The 13,423-nt window shown below is 27.6% G+C and overlaps 2 protein-coding genes across 3 annotated transcripts; both read left to right on the top strand.

The window, feature by feature from the left end:
• The first annotated feature begins 2,812 nt into the window (after positions 1-2,812).
• On the top strand, positions 2,813-5,497 carry LOC113550587 (serine protease snake-like). Its single transcript, XM_026952525.1, has 7 exons — positions 2,813-2,987; positions 3,905-4,174; positions 4,302-4,456; positions 4,518-4,627; positions 4,697-4,950; positions 5,030-5,202; positions 5,293-5,497. Exons 1-7 carry the CDS (start codon positions 2,891-2,893, stop codon positions 5,467-5,469), a joined length of 1,236 nt encoding a protein of 411 aa, XP_026808326.1. The 5' UTR covers positions 2,813-2,890; the 3' UTR covers positions 5,470-5,497.
• Positions 5,498-8,420: 2,923 nt separating this feature from the next.
• On the top strand, positions 8,421-13,037 carry LOC113548310 (proline-rich protein 2-like). 2 transcript variants are annotated; one of them, XM_026949120.1, is made up of 3 exons: positions 8,421-8,568; positions 8,845-8,983; positions 11,530-13,037. In XM_026949120.1, the coding sequence occupies exons 1-3, from the start codon at positions 8,557-8,559 to the stop codon at positions 12,186-12,188; spliced, it is 810 nt and encodes a 269-aa protein (XP_026804921.1). In that variant the 5' UTR covers positions 8,421-8,556; the 3' UTR covers positions 12,189-13,037. The 2 variants fall into 2 exon arrangements, with proteins under 2 accessions (XP_026804921.1, XP_026804920.1); XM_026949119.1 differs by having other exon boundaries at positions 11,512-13,031.
• The last annotated feature ends 386 nt before the right edge of the window (positions 13,038-13,423 follow it).

Here is a 13,423-nt window from a genome sequence, read left to right as displayed (position 1 = left end):
AGATACAATTTAAGATATAACTTATACGAGTACGTATATATCAATCTATTTATTTCCGATTTTGTAGTGGAATGCTTCTTCTGTTTTGTTAAGTTTTGTATTGATTTAATATCAATGTCGATAATTATGATAATACCGTGTCGCTAGGAAGTTGTTTATTTTGCATTAACCAGTTTGTGGTTGGTTTAAGACTACTGGACACTACGGTTGTGGAAAAATGCTCACTTCGCAATACGCCAATACTTACTAAATAATTAGAATCAGGAGCTCGTAATACATTTATGGTTCTGCATAATAAAAAAATCTATTAATTATTCAACCATGAAATACTAAATTTTAGTGGAAGTGTTATTATTTATACTGGGAAAAAGTTATACTGAATTAAAATAATACAAGTAAAAATATCCACCTTGAAAAGTACTAGCTAGATTTAATTTCATACCACTCTCAAAGTTATCAATCTAAATGACACATTTAATTACTAATATGCTAATTTATACCAATACTAATTTAGTACATTACTCTGTTTTAATATAGATGATATTAATAATCAAACCATCGCATTTTAAAGCCATTTGATGAAAGGTTGATAGTCAAGGGGGAGATCTCTACTCAGTCTACTCATCCTAGACTCGTCACTTAAACTAATCTTTAGCCAGTAGACAGTGATAGAAGTTTTAAATTTTAGTTCAATGAACATTGTATATATTGTAAACAATGTAAACAATTTCAGATCAAAAACAGGCTGTAACATATTTCTAAGGATTTTCTACATATTATATTACTATTGGTAATTTTTGTTCAATAGTAATACGGTACTGAGTAGAATAATTTTTTAATAAACACAAATCACATCACGGAATAAATATTAATTATTATTATATCATTAGAAATATTATAATTATATATAAGCTTTTATTAACTTTATTAACTTAATTATACTCTTCTACTTATCTATTGTATGTCAAATGTCAATACTAACGTACCGCGTGTAGCCGATATATTTACATACACCTTGATATATTACAGTACCAATATAGAAACACTATAGAAACTCGATTAACTGTCACCGTCGAGACCGGAACTATGACGGTAAAGGTTAAACGAATTGAACTTATCAATAAACGTTTATATTTTACAACAAATGTACCTATAATAATAATAATAAAATTAAGGTAAAATAAACGTACATACTAGAGTTCGCGATTTTGACCGTGTACCAACACATGTACACGGATCCCGTATAAATCGAAAATAAACTAAACAATTTTTTATAAATATCTATAAATAGCATTTCGAACATCGTGTCGTGTCTTAAAAATAATACTATGTTAACATTTACTTGATTTTATCAAGGCTCTACAATTATTTCTTTTCAGTTACAAAATAAAAAAATTGTTTTTCCTCTTATTATTAAAGAAAATTACTAGAAATTTTTAATTTCTCCCTACGTACCAACTAGATCTAATGTATTTATATAAAGATAAACATCGAAATTCAACACTTCATCTCCTAAACAGAATGTTTTATACCCATTTAAATACTGGATACCGCAGTGCTGTATAAGCACATAGGAATTAAAATCACTGTGCCTAGGACCAAGGCTGCAACTGAAAAAAATTTCGGAGGGGGGTTCAACATTTTTTTTAAATATAAATACTGAAAATTTATAGTCAATTAACTTTATTCATCACTATACAATATTTCTATTTTTAAAACATCTTGGGAGGTCCAGACCCCTGGACCCTCCTCCAGTTACGGCTTTGCCTAGGGCCTACGATTGTATTAATAAAGGGTCTGATTGCAATAACTAATAAGTAATATTTTAATTAAGAATCATTAGGAGGTACCTATGATTATCCTTAAATTACGTTTTATATGGATATATTTCATGAATAAATTATGTGCAAATAAATAAATAATGCGGTAAACCTTAACAACAATCACATTAAAAATATATATTTTAGAGTTTTATGTTTATTTATTTATTTGTATACAAAATTTTACTTTACAATTCTTTCTTTTGCTTTTTCTATTCGAACCATGTTGAGAGTAAAAGACATTAAAACAACATAATATCTAATGTTACTAGAAAACTTAATAGATGTTTATAATTAACATTTATCAATTTGAATTTTGCTATTATTGATCTATTAGGTTAAACTGGTTAAAGTGTTATAATTTATAACGATAGTTGTTATGTATTTTTCGTTGTAAATCGTGTTGATGATAAATATTAATTATTACGAAATTATGGATACTTGGGCAAGGTTTTCCAAGAAATGCTATTACATTACTAAATGGTTCTTAGAAATAATTCAGTATTTTTACTTATAAACGATGCATGCGTCATGAATAATATGAATAAAAAAGAATGTATAATTGGGGAATATTTAAATTTATTATTTAGGTACTTCACTTAATTAAAACTTTAATTTCTTAAAATATATTGCTACACGCTAATTTTTATAAAAAATAAAAATAATGGATATTTTAATTAAATCCTCTAAGAACAATTCAAAATATATAAATATAAACGAATAACCAATCATCACCACTGACCAGTTGATAAACAAAAAAATATAATTTTCAACTCACTGATCATTAATTAGTAATTATAATAGGTAAGGATGTGACCTTGACTACTGAATGTAAATATTCTTAAGTTAGGTATAAAAATATAATATAATATTGCATTCCATGGTCAAGAACCAGTATAGCGAAGTGGGGTTTATTATCATTTATGTGTGTGTGTGTGTATTTGCTGTATAATTAACCAATTTAAACAAATCTACAATAAATTGTAGGTCTGTATACTTAGTCGATTATTGTAAACAAAAATATTAATAAACTCTTGTTAAAATAAGATATTAAAATTATTTTATTAATAATGAAAAGTTATACTAACTTGCAATATCTTTTGACTGTGTTTATATTATGTTTTATGAATTTGGGATACAAAGCACAAATACTGGAATTATATGAAGGTATGATTACGTTTTGATATTTTTATTATATATAGTCCAAATTCTTAAATAATTGTCTCGACATATCGGATATACATATATATATGTGCAAGTGTTGACCTATTGGTTTTACAATAATATTTATTTTTTAGGAGTTGACCTATATAAGAGTTAAATATAAAAAATGTCATAATATAGTTACTACAACATAATTATTATACTTTGTAATATAGAGTGACAGACTGTCTTCGTCGGCTTCGTCCAGAATCGTGTGTAAATGTGTAATAACTAATAATATTGAATTAAAATTTTACTCGGACATTACAGTTGCTTACTCAATGATGAAGTACACTCAAAATCCACTATGTAACATAGTGGTTACTTCTTTTTATATTTTATCTTTAATTATTCTAAGGGTTTTTAACGCTATAAACTATTGTTTTAAAGAAATGTGATGACAAATAACAATATTAACTGATTAACTGTAATGTAAACTACATTTAATAAGTTAAAAAAAATATTTTTATATTTTTATATTTTACCTCAAAAAAGTCCATATTATCTACAATTATTTTTTTTATATATTTTTTTTTATGTATAGTTCTTGATTTCATTTTCACGTAAAAGTATAAAAACATTATTCGTTATGCAATTTTGATAATTTTAACAAATCGTTATCAGGTCATTTACTGTTCTCATGATTATTTTTGATCATTTAGACATTTGTAGACTTGTAGTGTGTTTAAACTTGATACTTGAAAGACAACAGATTATCATTGGATATTTTTAAATTATCCAAATATCAAATAATATTTATCACACAGGATAAATAAAGTAGTGTTTGAATTTTACATTACAGTATTAACAATATCAATAAATTGACTATCAAAATAAACTGAAGTATTAACGATAGGTATTTATATATTATTCATGTATAGGTGATATTTGTCGCAAAGGTAATGGGAAATCTCCCGATTCCATTTGTCGGAATATTGAAAATTGTCCGGTTGCAAAGGAAGGACTCAAGAAAAATATTAGACCGCAATTATGCTCATTCAGTGGATCAATTCCAATAGTTTGTTGTCCTCCAGCAAATAAAAACCCTACCATTCCACCCCCTACCAGTCCATCCTCTGCAATTTCATCCTCTAAACCATCTACTTCTACAACAAAAAAACCAATTGTGAGAACATATTCAGCCACTGAAAGTATGTATAATACATATATACCTATAGGTATATTACTGCAATAAGTAATTTATTATTATTTATTAAATCACTTTGTAACAATATTTATCTAATAATTATTTTTTATATATTTTTATTTTAAACATAGTGTGCATTCAGTATTCAGAATTAATTTATTTTATAATTCAGGATCCTATATTAACGTCAAATAATGAGGAATACATCAAAGTTAAAGATTGCTATGATGCCATTACCTTAATTACCAACGGTACAGAAGCTAAACCGAAGGAATTTCCTCACATGGTGACAAAAATGTGAAATATACAATATTTATTTTTTTTTAATTAATATTATATAATTACAGGCTTTGTTAGGTTTTAATGAAAAACCAGATTCGTGGGCATGTGGAGGATCGTTAATAAGTAAGAATTTTGTACTAACGGCAGCTCACTGTGAAAAACAAGATAAAAAACCGTATGTTTACTTACATATACACACATTATATTGACTTAATAAACTGTTATAAAACAATTATGTTTTAAGGGCAAAATGGGCCCGCTTAGGTGATCTAGATTATGCTTCGGACACTGACGAGGCTAAACCTAATGACTATAAAATAGTTGAACGGATAATACATCCAAATTACAAACCACCTTCTTTATACAACGATATAGCATTATTTCGCTTAGAAAGAGATGTAGACTTCTCGCCATTTGTACGACCTATTTGTCTCAATACAGATCATTCTTTAAGACCACCAGCAATAATAGCTACAGGATGGGGAAGAACTGATACAGGTAAGTTAATATTTTTGTATTCAATATTTTATTTAATATACCTATAACTTATAAATATAATGAAAATAAAAATATTTAGCTGAATCTGTAAGCTCGAAATTATTAAAAGTAAGTATAAACACTATTCCGACCAAACAGTGCGATCAGAGTTACTTATACATGGCAAACAGAAATCAAAAATTGTCTCGAGGAATAGTTGATGACCTTATGTTATGTACTGGCAATCCAGAAGGTGGAAATGATACTTGTACAGTAAGTATTTTATATTTCTTTACATATAATTACATTTTTGCATCGTGAATATTTTTTTTTAAATTACAATTTATTTTTATAATTTTATAGGGCGATTCAGGTGGCCCGATTCAAATAATACATAATAAGTACATGTGTATGTATTCACAAATAGGAATAACGTCATTTTCGGGGGTATACTGTGGAACGGATACACCTGGTGTTTATACTCGGGTATCGAATTACATTTCATGGATTGAACAGATCGTTTGGCCAAGAATTAAATAACTAATGACTAATAAAATAATAAAACACATATACGAATTACATTTTCTTTATCCTTAATCAAAACATATATAATCATGTTCAAATTTATATTTTAATTGTGTATAGTAACTGTGAGTTATGATGTTAATCATTCTATACTTCAATATTGTTTGTATCTTTAACATAATAGATTTAAATTAATACAAAAATATATGTATTTGATCTTTTTTTTTTTTTTTTTAATAACGCAATCTATTATAATTTTCTACCTAATATACATAATAGCTAAACAAGCGATAAATATAAAATATTATTTTAAAATTTAAATGTAGGTACTTTGGCGCATAAAAAATAATACGTTAAAATAATAAATTATTCAATAACAGTTATTGAAAATAAAAATGTGCGTGATTCGACAATTTCATTTGCCGTACGTATAAGTATAATAGAACGAATATTTATGTGGACTCGTAGTTGTTGTATTGATCTATTCTTGAGATTAGAATATCCAATAACCCATTGTTACATCAAACACGACCTATTGCCTATATTACAATGGGCAGAAAGATGAACGATTAGCACCAAATGAATAACTGAAAATAAAACAACTCAGATGACCCCACCTTTAGTCATATAATCTGCGCACATCAATGTCAACTGTCAAGTTCAAGTCGGTCAGTACCCTTAACCAAGCATACCTACAGTAAAAGACAAAAGTCAACAATCGCAAAATCGTTTGTGATTGCTTAAGTCCGACTCTAATGTACATACATTAGAATTTAGAGCCGTATATAGATAATAATGAGTGATAATAGTTATACTTATAACTTATCACAGATATCAAAAATTATTCTAAATTGACCAATTTTGGTTTTGTATCTTTTTGCATTTTCCTTGATGATTAAAACATTTAGAGTTACAAACTTAGTCAATTAACTACATCTTGTAAAAAAGATAGTTATATATATATAATAATTGTTTTTCATTATCTTTTATATTTTAAGGGGATTGGAACAACATAGGATTATATAGACGTGTTAGTGTGTTACATTTCCAACGTACCCATTGATATAATGCAGCTATAAGAATTTTGAAAAAAATTTGAATTTGGCATCAAGTCTTCTTGAGATTGACTTTTCCAAAATGTTGATTATTTAATTTTAACTTTTCCAAAAATATACTTGTATGCCTATGTCATTTTTATAACAATTTGTGTTATTGAATAATACTTTGAAATTTATATAGATTGTCAATTTATTATTAAATTTATATAAGCTATAACATATAACGTTAAATGTTTTTTATTATATCTTGTTTAAAATAGCTAAAATTAATAGGTAGGTATAAAAAATCGTTTTTTGTTAACAGTAAAATTATTTAGGTTTTAAAATGTTTAAAACATCAAAGATTTTGTTTTGATCTGTTCCTTGGCATTTTAAACTAGTCAACCTTTACGTAAGTATCATAAATTAAGTAAATAAAATGTATATAAAATTTTCAACATTTTAGTTTAAGTAGTAATATCTACATATATTAGGTAGGCGAGAGTCTACAAGGTGTCTAAGTGTATCATACAAATCATACAATATATAATATTGTATAATACTACCATTACTTATTACTAGCAATACTACCACTGTTTAACTAATTGTAGGTAGGTATTATTGTATTATGATATAATGTGATTAATAAACAATAATTAAGAAACGTCCTAAAATTATTCATTTCATAATTTTGTGTCACGTATTTATAGTTTTATAATGACATAATTTAATGGCACATTATAATTATTCTTACGTCTACTGTCTACATCAGTTCAAGACATGTTATTTTTTTTTAACATAATATACTATTTATACACTGTTATTTTTTATAATAAGCATACGTTTTGTTAGTTATTAAATTTTTACTAGTAGTCTAGTCTTATTTTCTCAGAAAATAAATCATTCATTAGTGAAACTTTCATCTGTAAAATTTTACTATTTAAAGTCGTAACTTGTAACAGCATTTTTTTTGTTACAAAAAGGAGTAGGTATATTAGTATGTGTAAAAAATAAAATGTAGTTGGTTTTATAAAAAAATAAGGAATAAGTGTCACCATTGAGTGGCAGGTTTTATTTCATGTACTCTTTTATTATATCAAAACTTATTAAGTACACGTCAACACGTGATAAATGATAATGCACTGTAACTGAACAATTGTATATGCATATTTCAAATACTACATTTACAGATTGTATATATTATTTCAAATGAAATAATATAATGCTAATCTATTATATACAAGAAATAAGAGGACACCATTAAATTACATAGTAGAAAAATTGTATACAAAAACAATATTTATTTTTAATTTAAATATATTTTAATTCAAACCAAAAGATATTAAGAAGTCTAATTTGACTATAACATTTTATTCCTGTATTTTTTATTTAAAACTGTTATCTAACACAAAACACGTATTTTACTATCTTATTTGCATATGAACATAATATAGTTTTTACAATAAAAATGAGCTAATATCACAAAAGAAAACTTAATTTAATGTTAATTCAATAACACTTTATATAGATAGTATAGTAATCTTTATAAAGTTATTACTTATTTCTATGTTGGGTTTTTAATTTGCATACATGCAAACAAAAAATTTGATTACAATGTTAATTCAATATACACGCCAATTATTGACTAGTCATCAGTCATAACGACAATCCTTTTGTGTCGCCGGTTGATTCTTAAATTAGATTTTAAATCCAAATGAACCAAATGCACAAAAGTGTCATTAATCATAAATCATATTATTTAGGTACATCTCAAACCCTTATACGCCTCGAATATTGCAATGTTCACGCGTCCTCCTACTCAAGTTCAACAACCGTCTCGAATGTGTTGATGATGACTGGTTCACACCATTGTTGGAGGTTGATTGGTACGCCTAATTCATTGTCTTATGATAAATAATGATAAAAAACCGTTGTAAATACTTTGAAGGATATATTGGGTATTCGTGGACCACTATATAAAAGTCACCGTACAATTTGCATTCACGGTCAGTGTTGAATAAGAGGTTTGAAAATATACGCTACACGGTAACAGACATCACGCACAATGATGATCCAAGTAAGCAGGACCATTTATATATTCCGTGTATCTTATACGTTTGAGTGTAAATTGTATGAAACGATACCTGAGTTTGAGTATCTAACTCTTTTAATTATATCTATTACTATTATAATTTACGGTGAAATTAAAGTATATATTGTATCTGTAACACTACGGCTATCTACTGTTCTACTTAAATTATAACGATTAAATTATTAATAGTACCTATTTACTTAAAAGCATTTAAATAATACAATCAACAATACAAAACCAAAATATTCTTATTACGTTTAGGTATTTTCAATTTTGCTGGTGATTATATCCGGCATCCTTTGCAGCGGGACGCAGCAAGGAGTATCCAGTACCCAAACTGGCCAGACATTGCAAATACAGCCCAATGTAAGAAAGTACAACAAACACACTGCTACGGAAAGTAAGTTTTTAAAATATAAATAAATTTATTTTATTTTTTTAATAATGGAGCAAATACAAAATTATGATATATAAATTAATAATTATTAATTATTATAAATATTAAAATGTATGACTAACTTCCCATACAACTGTTTATAATATATATATATATATATATTACTATATTAGGTGGTATAAACATATTAAATCTACCATTTTGATTTGCTATAATCTACTAAATATATATATATTCTATATATTTCATGTTTCAATATATCGTTGGCATACTTGTGTTTATGGCTTATAAATTAAAATAATTAAAAATTACAGATAGATATTTTAATATTTTCAATTAATTTTATCTATTCATAGGTTATTTTAACTTATTGGATTATTAGCGTTTCAATGTTTTATACATAATATGTATATATATACAGAGTGATTATTTTATCAAACAACACTCATTATTTCAAAAAGTATTAATGTTTTTGAAAATATTTTCTTACATAGTTTCAAATTGTTAAAAAAACAATTATTAAAAAATTATATTTTTAAATATTTTTTATCCTTATAATTTTTTAAGTTTTTTACTTTTTTGAATGTAACATAGATTTTTAATTTCATATTCCAAAGCAGAATAATTTTTTGAGTATTTCGATACATAAAAATCAAATTTAGGGCGAGTAGTTTATGAGTTATACGTATTTAAAGTTTAGTTGTGCGGAGTGGTGTCGTACAGGGTAACCACGCAAAATGTTAGTCCACTACTTTGCTTGTCTAAACTTTAAATAAGTTTAACTCATAAACTACTCGCCCTAAATTTGATTTTTATGTATAAAAATACTCAAAAAAATATTCTGCTTTGGAATATAAAATTAAAAATCTATGTTGTCATTCAAAAAAGTAAAAAACTTAAAAAATTATAAGGATAAAAAATATTTAAAAATATAAATTTTTAATAAAAACGTTATTTTTTAACAACTTGAAACTATGTAAGAAAATATTTTCAAAAACATTAATACTTGTTGAAATAATGAGTGTTGTTTGATAAAAGAACCACTCTGTATATATATATATTATATAGTTTATAATGTTTATATACTCTAAAGTCTATACCTAATAATTGATTTTAACTGATGTATTAAGTTAAAATAGATAATTAGTATTATAATTGTGATAATTGATTCCAAATTAAATTTAAAAAAATTGTATCCATTAATAATTTTGATCTAATTCAGTACAACTGCAGTACTTAATTCACCATTATACCATAAGTATAAATAAGAATATTTTTTTTCTTATTAAATAATTAAATTAACATAAATTATTGCACCTTAATATTGAATATTATACCTAAATATATATTATCGATACACGTTAGGTGTTCACATCATGGGTTAATTTCTGTAAGCAAGTGATGCAGTATGCTACCTACAAAGTTTAATATAAAAATAAAAATATTTTATCTCACGCTTGTTGTATGTAATAAACTATCAAAATATAATAACTATATAGTCATAATAGTTATTAATTATAAGTTATAACTGATACTCCAGGGCCGTACTAAGGCCGGTTTTCTTGAGTCATTTGTCCAAGGCCCGGATCTAAACTTATTTTTAAGGGGTTTTTAATTATTTTGTAAATAGAAAATAATTAAAACTCCTAACGGGCCCCGACTATAGTTTAGGTAATAGACCCTAACCACTTTTTAGAACTTATCGATTTATTAATTATTAATATTGTATCTATACGGATTATTGTATATAAATTAATTATTAGTTTTTTGTGTATAATAAGAAACATTTTTCTTTATAAATTCATGTTTAACCCTAAGGAAAAAATAAGGGGTTTCGGAAGATTTAATTTACTCGGTGCTCGCCAAAGCTGAGACGGCCCTGTGCTAAATAATAGGAATACCAAAATTTGTCATGTAGGCACTATATGCAGCGTCAAATCTAGCATATATTTTACCTGAGGAATAGTATAAAATTAGCGCCCTAGCTCTCTCTATATTATGCTACTGTTATACTTATTATACGAGTTATACTCTCTCTAAAAAAAAAATGAGAAAAAAAATTTTAGGTATTTGAAAAAAATGTGTATTAAATACAAACCTTCAAATAAAATTGTATCTTGACTTGTACGTTTTACAATAAAAAATTTTTATCATAAATAATCCGTATGGAAAATGGAGGTATTCTTATCCAAAGTAAAATTAAAATTGTAATTTGTATTATATAATGAATAATAACTGTTAATATAAAATAAATTCACTTATTATTTGGTAATTTGGCATTCCCCCCCCGACTAAGACTTCTTGAGCAAGTGCTCCGGTTCGTCCCATCCTATAGATTCGGCCCTGTGCGTAAGAATAGCATAACACGCGTGTTAATAATGTCATATATTAAATACGATAAAAATAAGTCATATAGTAGTTTTAAAAATACACAAACCAAACAAATAAATCGTTGTTATCATTATTAATTTTATATAAAAAACAAAATATTTGAATATCATTTAACCCTGGTTATTTTCGATTATTTTAAGAACCTTGTACCACTGCAGGCTCGCCGACGGGCACGCGAAAGGAAAAACCGGACAACTTATCAGACCCGCAGGACTATGTGCCCGTTGGCGGCGCGGCTGGACCCGGATATCCTTATCCGTACCCATATCCTTATCAACCGTTGGGCCCTTACCAACCAGCTGGCCCTTACTTGCAGCCAACCGGCCCTGTGCTGGTGCCGAGCGGCAACCCGTATCGGCCGCTGCAGTACCCGTACGAACCGCAATACGCCGTGGACGGAGCACCACCGCCACCGTACAACTACGCACCATATTACCCCCCCGGGCCACCATACGTAGCAGCGCCTCCGCCGTATTATCCGGCCACACCGCAGCCGCTTTACGAACAACAGCCGACCGTAGTGGACGCGTATCGCTCGCCGCTGTACCCGCCGCAGCCGGTGGATCAGCCTCAGTTTTTCAGACAGCCCGCCGCCGCCGGAGGTTTACCGCCGTATTACTCATCGCCACACTTCAGAGCCCACGCTTACAACAGACCATCGCTATTTCTCCAACAACGTGACGCCCCATTTCTTCAGCAACGGGATGCCGCAGTTACCCCTGCCACCGCCACCACTGCCGCCGCTACCAACAACGCTGAACCACAGTACGAACAACAACAGTCCGGACCGTTCGACGGCAACCAATTTCATTACTAACACGGTCGATCGTATCAAAAACGTTTACTACCTGGTAACCACTGCGCCTCATGATAGACTTAGTACGGTTCTATACATTATTCGCAATATTATAATTCATTGAACGTCAACCCGACTGCAGTCTCAATAATGTGTATTCTATTTGTATGATATTATAAAAATATATACAGTTCAATTAAATCAAACAAAAAGATACGTATTACAATGCAAGTAGATATTACGGATGTATGTCGCAGTGACACCAAACATACACTAATTTAAGCGGTGTATAATATCCATAAAAATGTCTAGGACATAATATAGTTGTAATCGTTTCGATTTAAGAATATTATATTCTATTGGTTTTAAAATATTTTTGTTAGCTCTGTATGCAGTGCATATAGTATATCAGGGGTTAGTTCTTATAAATAAGTAATAACTACAGTTATTATAGTGATAGTTTATTAATTATGTTTATGTGTTTAACATATAGAACATTATTATAATAAATTTGCAATTACGTATTTTATAAACTATTAGTCACGTTTGTGAGCAGTAATCGTTCATCACTGTATTTTATGACAAGTAATTACAAATTTATATACAATATTTATTTACTATTAAGACTACGGTATTGTGACTTTATTTTTCCGATTAAATACAAAAATACTATTTAAACCTACTTGTTATAGTTGTATATTATTTAAATTGAATATAAAACTCATATATTGTTTTTAGATGCATATAGTAATTCTTCGTAATCCGCGAAACTTTTCTAGAACATAAATTCCGCGGATTAACGAGGGATTATCGTATTTCAACTATAGGTACCTAAAAATGAGTTCAACTTTTCTTTTTAAATTTTAAATGTCTAACAACTTTTATACTTTAAGATGCATTTATTGCAAAGTTAATTTGACAAATGAAAAATATAATTTGATCTGATATAAACATTTATTACTTAACACCAACCTACTGCATATATTAAGCGTGTATTAAAATTCAAAACACTTACGTCTTCCAGCTAAGTGCCTTGAAGTTAGAACTATAAAAACTAAGTATGTATTAAAGATATTTAGTCATGAAAAAGCTTTGATTTTAAGCAAAACTGATTATTCTAGTATGGAACTATATTATCCAAAGCAATAAATTACAATAATTACATAACAATTTTATAATTATCGCATAAAGCTTCCTGGAATGTCACCGGATAAAACACTTCATAACAATTTATTTGCAATTAAATATATACATAA

The sequence above is a fragment of the Rhopalosiphum maidis genome, chromosome 1, assembly GCF_003676215.2.
Source record: "Rhopalosiphum maidis isolate BTI-1 chromosome 1, ASM367621v3, whole genome shotgun sequence".
Classification (NCBI taxonomy): Eukaryota; Metazoa; Arthropoda; class Insecta; order Hemiptera; family Aphididae; genus Rhopalosiphum; species Rhopalosiphum maidis.
The sequence above is the reverse complement of the archived record's forward strand: the minus strand, read 5'-3'. Positions and strand labels throughout refer to the sequence as shown.